The following is a 19,042-nucleotide window of genomic DNA, read 5'->3' on the forward strand; positions in this document are numbered from 1 at the left end:
CTATTGGAAGCAGCACTGCTCTGTCTGTTTCTGTGCGGTAATGACCCAAGATGGCACTGAGGTGAATGTATTATAATGACCCTTGTCTAGGTACTACAGAGACAAGGTATTTTGATGTGATTCCAAACTCTTTATGAATATGAGGGGAAAGTTGGTATGTAGTTTTGCCTGGCTGTGTTGTAGAAAGCAGCTCCCGTCTTCTGCACCAGCCTAGCCTACTTCATTATGCAGGCCTGCCTTGCTGAGGGTGCACTTACTTAATGAGAGCCATTCTAAATAGCTCTGAAACAAATACATCAATTTCCTTCCTCGTCTTCCCAACCTGCATGGATAGGCCTTTAGCTCATTTCTAATTTCAGCAGGAAAGTATTGTATTTGTTAAATCCACTTTGTAAATTGGCTGGTGCAGTTGTTCTCAAATGCCTTATGAAGCTTATGGATATTTTGTGAATGCGGCAAGGACGCTATTTGATAAAGGTAATGTTTTGAGGTGTGTTTTCATTAGCAGTTGCCAGCTCTGAGTGGCATTAATTGGCATTTGTCCTGTTGTCTGCCTTGTTGCTGTTTGGGAACATTGTGAAGTTGTCAACAATCGTCCCAACCTGTTTTGCTCGTGCAACATGATCAATGACCATATCCCCTGGTAATTCACTCTTCTCATCCCTACATATGAAATCCCCCCCCTCTATTATGACTCCCATTGTTGCAGTAGCTCTCCTGCTTCCCAGCCCCTCGTCCACTTTAAGCCCAGTAAATGAATTATATGCAAATGTCAGTAACATTTACCAAGATTTCCATTTCCATTTCCCTTTCTTTTTTTCTTTCTATCTTTTTATCTCTTCCTTCTTTCTCTAGGTGGGTTTTATTATAAACTAAATTTGCATTAAGGCTCTAATTCACTGACATGGTGCATATACTGTAACATTTCATATATTATTATTTCTTAAGCACTGAAGAGCTCTAACTCCCACTCCTGCATGGATTATTTTGGAGAGGAGAGGACAGGAGCACCGGGGTTGTTATGAGTTACGGAGTTATCAGCGAGCAGGTGGCCGGCTGCTAATTGCAGCGAATAAGACGGCTTGTTTTAAATCAACGGAATGAGTGAATCGTTAACGGGAAGTCTGTCGGGGGAGGAGGGATTTGAGGGTGTGTGTGCGTGGCGCTGGGCTGATCTGGTGGTGGGTGGTGGAGGGGTTTTGGGGCCCTGGGCTGGTTCAAGGCGATAACGCAGCCAGTATCTTAGCGTCATGTGTGGCTGATGATGACAGCAGGCCAGCCAGTCAAAGAGGGTGACCTAAATAGAGAATTTGTGGAAGAATTAATCATTTTAATATCCAAAGTTGCTGGAAATGCCACTGAGGCTGGGCCGAGACTGTGTTATTGATGCTGGTCATTGACGGTTTATCAAACATCTAACCAGTTTTCGCATTGTTATATCAGTCGTCGAGCATCACAGTCAGTCACTTACATTGATATCTGCTACCCTCCCTAGCGTAGCCTACATGAAAAGACATAGACAGAACTTCAAACACTTAACCATGAAAAATTAATCAATTCGAATTCTGTAAGTACAGAAATTGTTTTCTCACTGGGAAATAAATATCCAACTAGTTGGTGACAACTATGTGGAGTTTGGAGTTGGTGACAGCAACTATGTGAGCTTATTACAGTATTATAGACACTATGTCCTGGGATTTCCTAGGATCTTCTATGCTATGTAGAAGAACCTTACCTTCTAACAACTCTTGGCTTCTGAGCATCACAGGTTACATTTGCGTGTTTGTGAGAGTCTTCAGCTTTTCGTAGATGGGCCATAATAGTAGTGGACTCATGGTTGGTATCAGCGGATGCTAAAGAAATAGACGAATCCACAATGTTTAAAAGGGGTCAAAAGTCCAAAACGCGCCGGTGTCACGGTGGGACTGTACCCTTCCAGAGTTTCCCTCAGCTCTTCTGCTCCTCTGGTGGCCCTCTCCCTCGCTGATGGCTGTCACATTGAAGAAGCGGACCGCATCATATCCACACTAGTTTGTAATTGAATTGTAGCTCTAATCAGTGTGCAGCAGGTAGTTTAGTTTGCAGTGGTTGACAGTAATGTCCTCTAATAGCTCAGTGGCTCTCTGTAAAGTTCCAGGCCACTGCTTTCCCTGGCTGTGTTGTGCTGTAGTGTGTAGACTTCTCACCATGTGGTCGGATGTGAGCCACATCGAGCTGCACAACAACAAACATTATATTAGCCGTTATCTCCCACACTGTGCTCTAATTGAATTGTTAAAACTCCCAAAAAAAGAATCACCACTGTTGTGTAATTTCCTGGCTCAATCGACCACACTTTTTACATGTGGTTTTATTTCTGGTTTTGAAATGATAGTAGCGCCCTTCCTTGAAGTGCAGAATCATCATATAATCATTTCTAGACTGTACACCTTACTTATGCTGTTTCCTTGTGTTCCAAATACTGCTATTTCTCCTTTCTGTCTCTCTCTCTCTCTCTCTCTCTCTCTCTCTCTCTCTCTCTCTCTCTCTCTCTCTCTCTCTCTCTCTCTCTCTCTCTCTCTCTCTCTCTCTCTCTCTCTCTCTTTCGCTCTCTCTCTCTTTCTCTCTCTGTCTCTCTCTCTGTCTGTCTCTCTCTGTCTCTCTCTCTCTCTGTCTCTCACTCTGTCTCTGTCTCTTTCATTCTCTTCTCTCCTTCTTTCTGCAGAGCTGAATGCCGTGGAAGCAGAATAGTGCATTGATACAGTACGGCTCACAAAAAAGGTCTGAGCTGACTTATTCGTATTGACAGGATCCCTTCGGATCCCTTTGGTTTACATATGCAGGCCATCATAACATGTCATAATGCCAGGGAAGGCTGATGCAGAGAGTCAACCCTTCTCTCTGAGCTCTGTCTCTCTCTCTTTCTTTCTCTCACTCTCACTCTCTCTATTTTCAGGAGTGTTTGTTTCACAGGGGTACTCCAGAGTAGTGCACCCACACGGTGATTCTGTCTGGAGTGGGACTGAAGAGGGTTGAGGGGGACTGAGTCACTGACTTAAGCTCCCCCTCTATGAAGATACAGTGGTGAATAACATCACATAACAGGCCGGCAGGACAGGCCAGGGCAGGGTCACTGATGGAACTCCTACATATCGTTTAACCCTGCTATGCTGTCTGGGAATTAATGCATGTCTGCATAACCAGCACATTATTTGTAGTTATCTTTTATAGCTAAAGACTTGCAAATGACGGGCTAATTTTGTCTGGCTGCTTAGTGCTGTCTGGAATGGAATACATGTAATTACTCCTGTCAGTTGGGGCTATTTTTGATATCTTTCCAGAAGGAAATCTCTGACACTCTAATGGAGAGGGTTTTAACGTCCCCACTGGGGTGATGATGACTTCTGATTACACTGGCCTCTGGGGGAGTCACCACCGTTCTACTGTAACTGACAGGATGGGCTTACTGTCTTTACATAGGTCTATAGCTCTATGCTGCTGTCAAAGACTCCATGACAAGACCCTTCTGACTGTCAAGTGGCTCTTAAAGTAACCCCTCACTTCTATTACCTGAGCGACCTACTCCCTCTGCGACTCCCGGTTACCGAAACGAAGGAGCTCCCACCTCAGTGGAGCGAGACCTGGCCCGTATCCCATCAGCCCCCTCTCTATCCTCTCAGCCAGCAATTAACAGCCAGGACGCCCGGAGGAGAGAGAGAGAGAGAGAGAGAGAGAGAGAGAGAGAGAGAGAGAGAGAGAGAGAGAGAGAGAGAGAGAGAGAGACGCGAGAGAGAGAGAGAGAGAGAGAGAGAGACGAGAGAGAGAAGAGAGAGAGAGAGAGAGAGAGAGAGAGAGAGAGAGAGAGAGAGAGAGAGAGAGAGAGAGAGAGAGAGAGAGAGAGAGAGAGAGAGAGAGAGAGAGAGAGAAAAGCCGCCACTCTCAGGAGAACGTGCCCAATCACGGGAGGCGGGGGAATCTGTTACGAGACGTAAGCCAATAGGATTGCGAACAGCAATGTTTATTTTTGATGGAAAAATAACAATCTTTCTTTTTTGGGAGGCATTTGCATATAAATGAGAGGAAGGAGAGGGAGACAGAGAGAGAGACAAGCAGGGAATGAAGATGGAGTGTCATGAGTGTAAAGTGCAAGGGGGACATAGTGGGATAGCTAGATGGCTTATTTATTTGGCGGAACGGGAGGGATGTAAATGTCACTATTACTACCAAACGGACCCAGCAGCTGGTGTCATCTGGGTAAATAAACAAATTATGCTTCTATTTAAAATGTTAATAACAGGGCCTTTTAAAGGGTCCATCTCTTAATAAGATCGTCTATTAGTGTCTTGGTAGGCTTATAAAAGCCCAAATGGCTAATTGAGGCATAGTTCAAGTGTATTTGAAAAATATATGGTTTGAAATAAATAGTATTTGTGGGTTTTCTAAGACAGGTGTGCTTGATTTAGCTTACTGGCTGTGCCAGAAAGCAGGGGTGGACTGGCTAGTACATTTTTTGCCTAATTGTCCTGTCAAACTTGGGTTTTTTTTACACAAAATTATCAGTATCTGGCTAATAATGGTGGCCTGAAAGAAAAAATGGGCTGGTGTGGGGGCCTCCTGGAAACCAGTAGCTATTATTTGAAAGAAATAGGGTATCCTATGCCTCTGCTTGGCAAGCCATTTTTTCTTCAAGCCTTTTCTGTCAAGTCAGCCTTATTACCAGTACTGTCACAGGTGCCACAGCAGCATAATCAGGTGACAACCCTGTGCCAATCACCAGACTGAAAAAGGTCACAGAACCGGGGAGCCACGTGGTCTCTGATTGGCTGAGAATGAAACCAGTTCACACGTCCCCCCCAGGGCCCATGTGTATTCCTAGTGGCCCCTGAAAGTGCCAGATGTGTGTAGTGCAGATGGCCACGGATGATTGGTTTGGTTCATGACTCTGGAACATGTTCATGATGAAACATTGATTGTGTTCCAAATGGTACCCTATTCCCTATCTCGTGCACTACATTTTGCAGTACTACTGGTAAAAAGTAGTGCACTAGATAGGGAATAGGGTGCCATTTGGGACACATCTATTGCTTTTGGACCGCCAGAGGAGCTTCAATCAGCCAGGTCATCTCCTGCAGGCCTGGTAGAAAGGTTACCTTCTCCACGCATCACACTCCTTTCCCTCTTCATTGAGAGGCACTCTGCTGCAGCAGCGTTTTCACAAGGTGGATTAGTGGTCAGGATTAGTGAGGACCTCTCCTCCACCTAGGAAACTGACTGGGAAGTAGAGTCAGTTCCCTCTTCCTGGGCCTCGGCCAGCATGATCACATCACTTCATGGGGAAAGGATTACCGGCGTGTGTGTGTGTGAGGGGTGTGTGTGTGTGTGTGTGTGTGTGTGTGTGTGTGTGTGTGTGTGTGTGTGTGTGTGTGTGTGTGTGTGTGTGTGTGTGTGTGTGTGTGTGTGTGTGTGCGCATGTGCATCTGTATGAAGTAGAGTGACATTGAGAGAACAAATGATGTAAGTAGTATGCAGTAAGTGATTTATTCTAGTTAGAAAGGGATGAATATGGAATGTTATTGCCTGTATCATTATTGTTTAGCGTCTCACTCTCTAAATGTCACGCTTTTATCGTTGAGGAATGGGTGTATATGAATTAACCACCTCAGAGACTGGCTGTTGCTTCTGTTCCAATGGTGTAGGTTGTGTCTGTCGGCCTCCCTTCGTGTCTAGCTTTGTGATTGAATGGAGGTTTTCTGTGAACAGCTGTAAAATGTATCCACTACTACAGAAATTGTAATAGACAAGTTATTGTTGTGCTGTACCTAGGGCTGTTGCGGTGACCGTATTACCGCTAGACCGGCGGTCACGAGTCATGAAGGCAGTCATATTCCACGTGACCGTTTAGTCACTGTAATTAGGCTTCTCCCAGCTCTGATGCTGCTGCTGGTCATTAGCAGTGGTGGAAAAAGTACCCAATTGTCATATTTGAGTAAAAGTATAGATACCATAATAGAAAGTTTCCCAAGTAAAAGTGAAAGTCACCTAGTAAAATACAACTTGAGTAAAAGTCTCAAAGTATTTGGTTTTAAATATACTTAAGTATCAAAAGTAAATGTAAAAGTATAAATAATTTCACATTCCTTATATTAAGAAAACCAGACGGAACAATTTTCTTGTTTTTAAAATCTACGGATAGCCAGGGGCACACTCCAACACTCAGACATTATTTACAAACGAAGCATTTGTGTTTAGTGAGTCCGTCAGATCAGAGTCAGTCGAGATTACCATGTGTTCTCTTGATAAGTGTGTGAATTTCACAATATTCCTGTCCTGCTAAGCATTCAAAAGGGGGTTGTCAGGTAAAATGTATGGAGTAAAAAGTACAATATTTTCTTTAGGAATGTAGTAAAAGTAAAAGTAGTCAAAAATATAAATAGTAAAGTAAAGTACAGATAGCCCAAAAAACTACTTAAGTAGTACACCACTGGTCATTAGTAGCCTATCAAACTTGCTAACTGCCTCTTACTCAGCACTCTATTGTCCCTCTAATCACTCTGACATCAATGCAATGTAATCGAAAATCTAATCAAACACTTCACGAGAGCCCATGAGCTCATGTTTGCGCAACATCTCTATAGGCTATGCAATTGCGCGAGAAAACAGAGTGATGGCCTCTACTAAAAAGAGGAGGATCCCATCAGCTTTCTATAGACTAGGCCTTCTATATTTATTTCTCAACTTTCCTAATATTAAGCACATTGTTTATCTTTACAACAGGAGTATAGCCTACCTGGCTGGCATGAAAATGAACCACAGGAAAAGCGTCCTCCATTCACTATTTAAGTGCATAGATGACATGTATTTTTTCCCGCTGCCCATGTTTCGAGACAGGTGCATGATAATGGTTCATACTAAATCAAAACAAATTTGACACATATATTATTTAGTGTATATATAAAGAAAATATTAAATCAAGAATAGTCTGATGGGTGAGAATATTAGCGTTTCACTTGTGAATTATATATTATCACTTTTGAATGATGCCCAGCACAAGAAACTGCCTTTTTTTTGCAACTTTTTAGAATCATAGTCGCACACCTCATGTAGCCTAGCCCATAGGCCTATATGTTTTGATAAGGTTTGTATCACAACTAAAGTGGCCAAATAACTTCTTTAAATTAAGCACATTCATCTGCTTTACAAGGGGTTTCAAACCTAACTGGCATACATAAGCACTGCGTGAGTTTCAGCAAAAGGCATGGATTTCTTTAGGGTGCATTACGGCCACAAAGGGGATGCCTCCGTGAAATTCAAGGCATTATCAAGTTCTTGTCAAATTGTGAATGAAAGACTATTGAAGTGTGTACAGCCTGCGCAAAATTTTTTAAAAGCAGAGCTCATGCCTTTCAAGCAACTTATTTCAAATCATCATTAGATTCTTATCATGCAGCCTTACAATGTATTAAAAATCAAAACATATAGCCCAACGTTTGTAGAACAACTAAAGTTACATTAATAACTCTAAATTAAGCATATAGGAGTACGTATTTCTTTGTTAACCGCTCAACACAGAATAACCGCATGTGCGCACTCCCTCAAATCGTTTGGAGAAAATATTGATATTTCATTCAGCTTTGTTCAATTGTATTCTTCATACTATAAAATAATGCCACGGAATTCTAAGCAAATCTTGTCTGCTATATGAGCTAGTGTAGCCCACAGCCATTTGGCATAGGACCTAGCATAAGGAAGGACAGGTCAGAGTATGCTATTATTTTCTTCTGAAATAGACTACATTTTCTTCATATCATGCTTCTTTAGACCTGTCTAAAATAAATAATGGATTTATTGTGAAGGTGTAGGCTATATTACATGGATTTATTAGACTTTTTTAAATGTAGATGTTCCAAAGGTCTGCGTCAGTGGCTTGTAGGCTATGTGTGGAAGCCAGGAGGCGCTAAATGTGTTTATATTAATTAACGGTAAATTACCGTGAGACGGACCGTTATTTGCTTGACAATCACCGGCTGACGAAATTTCGGGACCGCCACAGCCCTAGCTGTACCCAGTGTATCGGTCTAAACATGGTGACGTTACGAGCTTCCACTATAGACATAGAATTACATTGACTTGAATGGGGATGCCCACTCTGGTTATCCTATTTCTATTGCTTCCACACACTGCAGTGGTAGAGGACATCCTTAAGTGAAGATCTGACCCATGTACAGATGATGACTGTACCTCCCACAGACCTATTAGATTGTTTTAATGAGCAGTAGAACACCCTCTTACCATATGGAGCACATGGGCAGCCTGTGGTGACCATAAAACATGTCTGGCTGTGAGGAGAATGACATAACATTAAGAGTTTATAGTGAGGCTGAGGCTATTTAAACTGTCAACCGTGTCTACATGTCTACATGTATGTAATATCCATGTTTACTGTTAGCACCATGTGTCATCCTGGCCCTGCTACCCTGTATTTGACCTGGTACATTGACTCAGAGTATATTTTGCTTCCAGTACTACCTTCTGGGGAACTGACGTTTGCAGAGGAGAGGAGAGAGGATGAATGAGCCAATTGGACGCAATGGATGATAAGGTGGCCGTGGTCATGTATGACAGGTCTGAGAGTGTCGGTGCTGGTATGGAACAAAACCTAGTAGCCCCTCAGGACCAGTTAGAGATACAGTTCTCTATCTACACTTTTAGACATTGAGAATCATTTAGTCAGCCAGTCAGCCAACCAGCCAGCCAACCAGTCAGCCAATCAGCCAGCCAGTCAGTCAGTCAGTGTGATTATCGTTTAGTAGTTAACGGGCCTGCTCCCTCGCCGCTCGTGTTCCAGGCTCTGCAGAAGCCGTTGTAAGCAGGGACATGTTAATTGAGTTCAATCAAGCTGAGCACCGTGTTTTCTTTCTGCCAACAGATAACTCATAATTTCTCATCACAAACTGAAATGAACAATAACCCTCCTCCCATCATGTCTGAAACGGCTGATTCGAGGTAGTCGTTCAAGAGAGAGACAGAGAGAGAGAGAGAGAGAGAGAGAGAGAGAGAGAGAGAGAGAGAGAGAGAGAGAGAGAGAGAGAGAGAGAGACAGAGTGAGTGAGGAGAGAGAGAGAGAGAGAGAGAGAGAGCGAGAGAGAGAGAGAGAGAGAGAGAGAGAGAGAGAGAGAGAGAGAGAGAGAGAGAGAGAGAGAGAGAGAGAGAGAGAGAGAGAGAGAGAGAGAGAGAGAGAGCATTCTCTTCCCTCAGCTACTACTGTCTACATTGGATATTCCCATGAAAATAGTTTGATTGAATGGATACACTTTGAAGAGGGAAAATATCTTTCCAAACTCTCTCCTCCTCTCTGCTGTAAATACTCAATTAAACTGTTGACATTTTCAACATGGCAGTACTCAACTGAAAAATCTATTGGATGTTTTTACTACTTTCATTTGGTATTTTCTTAACCGATTGAGAACTTTACTACCTTCTGTCCAAATTAATAAAGACTTGGCAATTTGAACTTTTCAGACCAAGCCAAACCGAATAATTTGGAGTTGATAACTTTCCTATAAAATACGAAGCTGTTTTTATTAAACTTTTGCCACACATAATGCTATATAGATATGGATGTGCTGTGTTATTTGACAAATCAAGAAGTTGACATCCAACGTGCTTTTCCTTTTTCACCCAAACACCTTTTAGATGAGGAAACAGCAGTAGTACTAGAGAGAGCTTCCATTCTGCATCTGATAATCCATTCCCACTGCAGGAGCCTAGTTGACAGTGGACATCATTCTTGGGGACTTTTATCTAAGTGAAGGGAGAGACAAGTGAAGACACGGAGCTGTAAAAATGAGTGAACGTAGACATAATGGTCTGTGTTTAATCTGGGCTGATAGGAGAGAGAGAGGCAGTCATGGAGAAAAGGCATTACATGTCCTGTGTTCCAGTGTTTCCTATGTTCCTGTGTTCCAGTGTTCCAGTGTTTCCTATGTTCCAGTGTTCCAGTGTTCCAGTGTTTACAGTGTTTCCTGTGTTCCAGTGTTTCCTGTGTTCCAGTGTTACAGTGTTTCCTATGTTTCTGTGTTCCAGTGTTTCCTGTGTTCCAGTGTTACAGTGTTACAGTGTTTCCTATGTTCCAGTGTTCCAGTGTTTCCAGTGTTTCCTGTGTTCCAGTGTTCCAGTGTTTCCTATGTTCCTGTGTTCCAGTGTTCCAGTGTTTCCTGTGTTCCAGTGTTACAGTGTTTCCTATGTTCCTGTGTTCCAGTGTTCCAATGTTTCCTGTGTTCCAGTGTTACAGTGTTACAGTGTTTCCTATGTTCCAGTGTTCCAGTGTTTCCTATGTTCCAGTGTTCCAGTGTTTCCTATGTTCCTGTGTTCCAGTGTTCCAGTGTTTCCTGTGTTCCAGTGTTACAGTGTTACAGTGTTTCCTATGTTCCAGTGTTCCAGTGTTTCCTATGTTCCAGTGTTCCAGTGTTTCCTATGTTCCTGTGTTCCAGTGTTCCAGTGTTTCCAGTGTTTCCTGTGTTCCAGTGTTCCAGTGTTTCCTGTGTTCCAGTTTTCCAGTGTTTCCTGTGTTCCAGTGTTTCAGTGTTTCCTGTGTTCCATTGTTCCAGTGTTCCAGTGTTTCCAGTGTTTCCAGTGTTTCCTGTGTTCCAGTTTTCCAGTGTTTCCAGTATATATATTCCAGTGGGGGGGGGGTCTATACAAATGCTAATCATACACATGGACATTAGTGTACACATAGCCAAGAATCCAAACGGAATATTGCTCAGTTCTATTTGACTATTCATAAATTCTCACCTTCAGTAATGACTGTTTATCCATCATTTAAAACTCTAATTGGAAAAAAATATGAAAATGCAATATGAGTTGTGTGTGACTGACTCTGTGAGTGCATTGAAGATTGGTATAGATTGTTCTCTAAAGGAGAGTTCACACAATTAGCTTTTAATTATGCAAAACCGTCTTTGTGATTTCTTGTTTTAGTTACAGATTATCACAGTGCTCAAACGACGCTTAATTAGTCAGTCGTTGATTAGCAAGGTTAGTCACTGGGTTCCCATGGCAACAGGGAGAGGAAAGTAGCACTTTTCTAAGTCATGCTGAGAAAGGCCCCCCAATACCCAGACCAGCCTGTAGACAGCAGCCTTCCCGTTAATCTCTGGTACTGTTACATCACTATCATCTAGCTACCTGCTCTTCTAAACCAATCGGAAGTGGCTTGGGGTTTGGTCTCTACTTGAAGAGCACCTATACATACTAACATCTAGAGATGTAGATTTCAGTTGAACTCCACTGTGAAATCTATGGTCGTTTCGAAAGCCATATTGATGCTTATCCAGGGACTGCGTTCATGAAATGTGAGTTATTTTTGAAGTATGTTGAATGCACCAATTTGTAAATCGCTCTGGATAAGAGCGTCTGCTAAATGACTTAAATGTCAATGTAAACGTAAATAAACCTAAGTATCCCTGAATTCCTGTGTTCCTTATGGAAGTGCACGTAGCGTTCATGACATCATCCAAGTGTGAATACTAGAGAGAGGATCAAAGTGTCTCTCCACATCACAATCACAGTGCACATCGTCATGGCTTGTACGTTCAGCAGCCCCTCTAGTCATCTCTCTCTCTCTGCATCTCTCTCTCTCACTCTCTCTCTCTCCCTCTCTCACTCTCTCTCTCACTCTCTCTCTCTCTCTCTCTCTCTCTCTCTCTCTCTCTCTCTCTCTCTCTCTCTCTCTCTCTCTCTCTCTCTCTCTCTCTCTCTCTCTCTCTCTCTCTCTCTCTCTCTCTCTCTCTCTCTCTCTCTCTCTCTCTCTCTCTCTCTCTCTCATCTCTCTCTCTCTCTCTCTCTCTCTCACTCTCTCTCTCTCTCTCTCTCTCTCTCTCTCTCTCTCTCTCTCTCTCTCTCTCTCCCTCGCTCTCTCTCTCTCTGCATCTCTCTCTGCATCTCTCTCTCTCTCTCTCTCTCTCTCTCTCTCTCTCTCTCTCTCTCTCTCTCTCTCTCTCTCTCTCTCTCTCTTTCTCTTTCTCTCTCTCCCTCGCTCTCTCTCTCTCTCTGGCATGGATGAATTATAGGACATACCTCCCCCACCCCCCCCTGTTAATTAGCTGCTGAGTTGTTTCTTGTAAATAAAACATTAATGAAGACACAATTAGCCAAGCCTGTTGAGTGCTCAGCAGCTGTGCTAGCCAGCTGTTTTAACGGGGGGAAGATATAGACGGTTGAAACGAGAGAGAGGGAATGATGGAGGAATGGAATGCACAATATGGAGGGATAACTGAGATGAAATCAGTTGTGTTTAAGATGAGGGAGAATGTTTTTTTTTTATGAGCATGGCCTTATTTCTATTACATCATATTGGATGACTGTCATTCATATTCCATTCTCCCATCTCAATGTAACATCGATACGTTTAGGCTACATTTACATTTTTTGTCATTTAGCAGACGTTCTTATCCAGAGCGACTTACAGGAGCAATTAGGGTTAAGTGCCTTGCTCAAGGGCACATTAACAGATTTTTCACCTAGTCGGCTCAGGGATTCAGACCAGCGACCTTTCAGTCACATAGCCTACATCGTTGTCACGTCATAGTCAACATAGCTACTAGAACTAACACGTTAGTAAACCCGCTACAATCATGCAGTACAGTGTACAGTCAGCAGCAAGCAGTTTAGCTTGTTTGAGTAGGCTAAACTAGCCAGCTGCGTTCGATGCTAGCTAAGTAAGTGAAAGTGAAAAATATATATACTATGGAATATAGCTAGCGCTCTCTCGCTCTCGTTCTCTCTCGCTTCTCCTTAATTTTGGAAGAAATTAATTTGTTCAGAACTGTTCAACTATTGTCTTTCTCTCTCTTTGAGTCAACTACTCACCACACTTTAAATGCACTGCGGTGCTAGCTAGTTGTAGTTTATGCTTTCAGTACTAGATTCTCTGATCATTTGATTGGGTGGCCATCATGTCAGTTCATCCTGCAAGAGCTCTGATAGGTTGCAGGACGTCCTCCGGAAGTTGTCATAATTACTGTGTAAGTCTATGGAAGAGGGTGAGAACCATGACTCTTCTAGATATTGTATTGAAGTCAATGTACCCAGAGGAGGACAGAAGCTAGCTGTCCTCCGGCTACACCATGTTGCTACCCTACAGAGTGCTGTTGAGGCTACTGTAGACCTTCATTGCAAAACAGTGTGTTTTAATCAATGATTTGGTGACGTGAATATATTTAGTATAGTTTTAAATGTTTCACTATTTTTATTTGTATGAAATTCACTGAGGAGGATGGTCCTCCCCTTCATCCTATGAGGAGTCTCCACTGGCTGAGATGCTACCAGATAGTTTCATGTTTTATGTTTTTACCTCAGACACCCCACCGATCCAAAATATATATACAAATCAACCGAAACGCCTGCATTATTCAGGTATTTTCCAATTGATGAGGTACCTAATGGGGATATGATATGATATGATAGGATATGATTGACTGGTGGTCGGTGACTACTGTATGAGATATCATAATGGTGATATACCTTCAGAGTGTGCACCCCTACCTGTAGCTGGCCAATATCAGGAAGGAATTTTTCATTTATTCCCTGAGCATTGACATTTGTGGTATTGAAAGAGGACACTGAAGTCAGTTCAGTATGTACGCTGAGATATCCTCTTATTTTCTATTGCAGTTTAATGTGAATGAGTGTCCTGAGTTGTCCATTAGGATGCATATGGATGGCTCTGACAACTGGGCCTGTGTGTAATCGTTATGTTAAATTGATGTTATAGAGTCTATAATACAGACTAATACAACTGGATGTAGTATATGTGCATGTCTGGAGAGAGGATGAATTATGCATTGGGAAGTCGAATATTACTACACAATAAAGGGAATATGGCAGAAAATGCCTCATACTGCTTAAATACAGAGGCGCTACTTTATAGTAGTGAGTTTCTCAGAGGACAGTGCCTCCACGGTCTAGTGGTGATGCCATCCATGTTTTTGGACTCTACACCCCTGTCTGTCCCCTTGGGTCAACAGTCGTGTGCTCCTGGCTCCTCGTCCTTGTTCCGGGTGCTCGTGGTCGTGTGTTTACTCCTGACTCGGCCCTCCCATTGGCTCGCGCTGCTCCGGCTCTGACTAGGTCACAGCTGGTGCTAGTGCTCTGGCACGGCTAGGTGAGCAGTCAACCGGCATCCGTCCACAGACAGCTGTAGGCCCTGGCAACCACAGCTACTACTCTATCGTCTTCTTATATGTGTTAGATTCTGTCTACATCTTTTCTGCTGTTCCTGTGTGATGGAAATAGCTTAGAGAGGGATGATAGGTTGGAAGTGTTGCCTCTTTGAGATGAAAATGCTACTGTAAACAATTGGACTGAGGGCAATTATAACTTCCTGATTCATGATGGTCAAATCAATACTGGCAATGCATATAGAGACTTAACTAAGGCCAGTAATGAATTTGACTCCGTTCCCACTTCCCAGCACCAAAATACCATTTCAATGATCAGCATATTTCAGCTTGTTTTCCTGTTTTAGGAAACAAAAGTGCTTATATCATGTCAGGAGTCTAATACTCATTATAACACTTGTATGATGCTCTTATGACAGGCCTATTAATCTACCTTCCCTCTCTCCTTTCTCCTCAGTGGACGACTGCACGGATTGGTCAGTGGACTACTTGAAATACAAAGTGCTTTTGGGGGAACCGGTGCGGATTAAATGTGCTTTATTCTATGGATACATCAGAGCGAACTACACCCACTCCCAGAGTGTGGGACTAAGCCTTATGTGGTATAAAAGTACAGGACATGGAGACTTTGAGGAGCCTATCTCTTTCGACGGCATCAGAATGAACAAGGAGGAGGACGCTATCTGGTTTAGACCCACCGAGCTCCAAGACGTTGGACACTATTCCTGTGTATTGAGGTCAGTTGTTCTGTTATGTTCCTGTGTATTGAGGTCAGTTGTTCTGTTATGTTCCTGTGTATTGAGGTCAGTTGTTCTGTTATGTTCCTGTGTATTGAGGTCAGTTGTTCTGTTATGTTCCTGTGTATTGAGGTCAGTTGTTCTGTTATATCTAGTCAACCTAGAGCTGTGATATAACTGCTATCTTGTCTTATAGTTGTTTAAGTGCACTGTGGGAATTAGTTATCTTCCTTCCAAAATGGCTGGGTTTCTGTACCTATCCAATCCCTGGTCGTTTACATAGCAGTTGTGGTAAAACAGTGGGGGAGAGGAGTTTCTGCAACCTATGCACATAAATCAAGCTGCTTTAAAGTCCTCCCCTGCACATTACTAATGAATTCTCTAATCCCAGCCAGAAGAGAGTTAGACCTGGGTCCACACTGTTAGGGGCCCTCCTTCCCTCACTTAACATGCTTATGTTTTTTTTGTTTTTTTCTCCGGGGGACAATAAGGTATTAAGTGCCATTGGCAGACCCATAACTCTTAGGCTTCACAACTCCTGTTCTTTAACGTACCACGTATGGAGTCTGGAGTGAGGGAGGAAAGAGATGAAGATGGACAGTTATTCACAGCCGCGAGGTAGTGGTGGAGGAAATAAGAGAGGTGTAGAGAGACAGAAAAGGAGAGATAATGTAGCTCCTCCCCTTGTCAAATAAAGACACCCGTCGGAGGACAACATTATCATTTATGAGTTCCAGAATGTTGTAAAGTTTCTGGCTTCCTAGGTCATATTGATAGAAGAGAGGGTTTCATTCATGTAAAGGTTGTTCGTACCCAGGTTAGTGGAAGGTCAGAGCAGGTGTCTTGACTTAGAAGACCATAACAACCTGCATTTTCAGCTCAGAAAGGCTGCTTGGCTCAACTGGGAGAGGAACCATTGTCTATCCAACATATTCTTTCAGAGCCAAGCCACTCCCTTCTCCAAACACTGTAAAACCTGATGAATGGTTTCCCCACAACTTTGTAAAGATTGTGGAAGCTCATGAAAATCAAGTTGTTTCTGTGTTTTGATTGAGCTGTCCCTTTAATAAAGGCATTGAGGTCTATCAAAAAAATACTCCCACTGCTGTGTTTGCCCTGGTTCTGCCTGCCTGCCTGGGAACTGGAGAGGAGGTGGTTGAGTTGGTTCTTGTAAGCACACCACACACACACACACACACACACACACACACACACACACACACACACACACATGCCACACACACACATGCACATACACACACATGCACACACACACACACACACACACACACACACACCACTAGTACAGTCAGTGTGACCTCTCTCCTTCTCAGCCTCAATTCAGCTGAGAGAATTTGCCCTGCCATTCAGCAGCAGTAACATTTGCATTCTCCTAGCTAACCACCCCTTTGCAGCGTAGCCAGGGAGCATGGCTCAGAGAGTGAACACAGGCAGGCAGATAGCCAGGTAGCATGGCTCAGAGAGTGAACACTGGCAGGCAGGCAGATAGCCAGGTAGCATGGCTCAGAGAGTCATCACAGGTAGGCAGGCAGTTAGCCAGGTAGCATGGCTCAGAGAGTGAACACAGGCAGGCAGGCAGTTAGCCAGGGAGCATGGCTCAGAGAGTCATCACAGGCAGGCAGTTAGCGAGCGGCTCCAATCCCCCCCTACCATGATTCTCTATTCTATTCAGTGCTGCGCTAGACTGTGTAGCCAATGCCTGAGGAGGAACACAATCACTCAGTGTGGGGTTATTGTGTAATCAGGCTGAAATAGTAGAGCCAGGAGATTTGATTTGGATGAGTGTGTTGCTTTGTAGCTAGTCACAACTGTTTACACCAATTAGGGGCAACATTTACTATACTATAATCATAAGAAATAATTACATTGTTATGTTATTTTTTTTGCCACTGCGTGCCGTGAACCTTTGCCAATCTCCAGGTCCGTAGGAATTGTCGAAAGAGGAAAAAGGCTTTTCTCTAGGGTTTTGACAGGATGCTTCTGGATGCAGTCCCGCTGGTTTTAATTCCATCTATGAGCTTTAATTGAATTGTTCAATTGAAGAATGTATGTTATTGATTGGCTGGAGAGTGCACACACCTTATTGTTGCTGTCTGATGAAAACCTAATCTCCAAAACAGAAACTTTCTGGAAATGGAGAAAAACTGCCATATTTTCCCATTAACTAAAATACAATTTTGAAACCAGAAGCTATTTTGAATACATTTTCTTGGTCCTAGAGTCATGACTGTCCTAACTCCACTCCCTCACTGTTTTACCACAACTGCTATGTAAACGACCAGGGCTAGGATAGGTACAGAAACCCAGCCATGTTAGGAGGAAAGCCTATTCCCACACTGCACTTAAACAACTATAAAATATCACTTTCATTTAATAGCACTGCATATCACAGCTCTACAGATGTAGGATCTTAATTTGATCCAGAGGACATTGAGGGGATTTACTAGTTTCAAAAGATGTAATAAAAAATATATATATGAACATTGGCAAAAATGGAGTTACAAGGTTTTCAACCGATAGCGACATTATGTTTCCCAGGGAGAAATCCTTGGCTCTCAAACATGGTATGTGTGTTTCTGTGAGACGTATCTTCACATTGCCCTCCCTGTGATGAGGCAGATTTAGTTCCCTTCCATATGTTGGACATAAGGAAACATGTTATCTCCTTTAATTAATCTGGAGGAGTCATTTAGTCCAAATCTGTTACCAAGTACGCTACATGCCAACATACTGCAACGCTCCATGCTTTTCTGATCAACATATTGACTTCTGAAACACATTATTAACACAAGAACCGCTGACAACATCTTTTGAATGTCATGTGAATTTAAAATTGGAATACACTGCCATTTTTGTATCTGTCGGAGGTTTGCCATTTTAGTCACACAGTGAACAGAGAACCAAAACGGAATGTTTGCAATTGTGAACAAACCTTTTATTTTTCACCGTAGAACATTTCACTGGAGTGCATTCCAAGCCAATAAAGGTTCACTTCCTTGTCACATTGCATTGCTGCTGTCTGGCTGTTCAGCCCCTGGTAGTGAAAAGAGAAAACGTGTTACAGTATTGTGTATGAATAATTATATAGTAATAAGTTATTAACCTCTTAGGTTAAGGGTGTCTTTTCTGGAATGGCTCATTAGTTCGCTTCATTGTGAAAGGTCGTTTTTAGTGGAGAGCAAAGTGCCTGCTGATTTGAGCTGGGAAAACCTACTGTACCTTAAAGAGATAGAGAAATCCAATGTCTGTAGGGGCCTATATAATGCTCTATTCAACTTCCTCTGTTTGAGGTTCAACACTTCAATGGAAATGGTCTTAAATGTATAGAACTGCTATATATAGAATCACCCTACGATTTGGCTTAGACTTAAAATCACCCTTTGGTTCTGAGAGATGTTCCTTTCACCTGAACCTATAGGGTTTATCTATTCAATATATCACCGTCCCCAAATGACACCAATCCCAGACACATTAAATATAACTCATGAATGCCTCATGAGCTTAGTTCACCTGTCGTGCCCCATCAGAAACCAAAATATAAGCTTGTTTTACTCCAATGTTTGGAAACAATGTAAACAGACACTGTATAGCCTCAAAACATGGTTAAAACTATACATCTGATTACACCCCTCACCATTTCGCATTAAATTACCCCCTGCTGTACAATATTGTGGTAGATATTGTTGCTGTGTTGACACACATAGTAAAATATGGAAATGGAATGAACAGATCCCAACAATAGTGTGAACTGTCATTATGGAGATATGACTCATTAATCATTCCCCTCTTTTCAGGCCCAATCATCACAACACTGCAGCAGAATCCCAGGATTGCGCTCCTTTGGACTCAGCTTTGCGTTTTCCTATATACCAAGGCACTCGTATATGTTAACATATTGAATTTAGATTAGGCAGTGGGCACAGTGAGGGAGACAGAGGAAAGTTGTGGTTGTAGAGAGAAAGAGATTAGGATCAGGGTCTTTGAGCAGAGTATGGATGGAATGAGTCATTGATGTCTCTTATAAACCACGCCAGCAGAATGTGTGAGTCTTAATTTGAAAAGTTACTATCGCACTTTAATCTGTGTCTCTACAGCCTTTCATTTCTCCCTTACAGTAAGGACAGA

The 19,042-nt window shown here is 42.7% G+C and overlaps 1 protein-coding gene across 7 annotated transcripts in view; it reads left to right on the plus strand.

Annotated features, from left to right (window-relative positions):
- LOC121556942 (interleukin-1 receptor accessory protein-like 1) overlaps window positions 1-19,042 on the plus strand; it is a 277,390-nt gene that overhangs the window by 96,526 nt on the left and 161,822 nt on the right. For all 7 annotated transcript variants that reach the window (XM_045214202.1, XM_045214201.1, XM_045214205.1 and 4 more), the window contains exon 3: window positions 14,617-14,896. In XM_045214202.1, coding sequence (XP_045070137.1) covers window positions 14,617-14,896 — 280 coding nt within the window. The remainder of the gene's footprint in view (window positions 1-14,616; window positions 14,897-19,042) is intronic.

This window comes from Coregonus clupeaformis, unplaced genomic scaffold (genome assembly GCF_020615455.1).
Source record: "Coregonus clupeaformis isolate EN_2021a unplaced genomic scaffold, ASM2061545v1 scaf0215, whole genome shotgun sequence".
Taxonomy (NCBI): domain Eukaryota; kingdom Metazoa; phylum Chordata; class Actinopteri; order Salmoniformes; family Salmonidae; genus Coregonus; species Coregonus clupeaformis.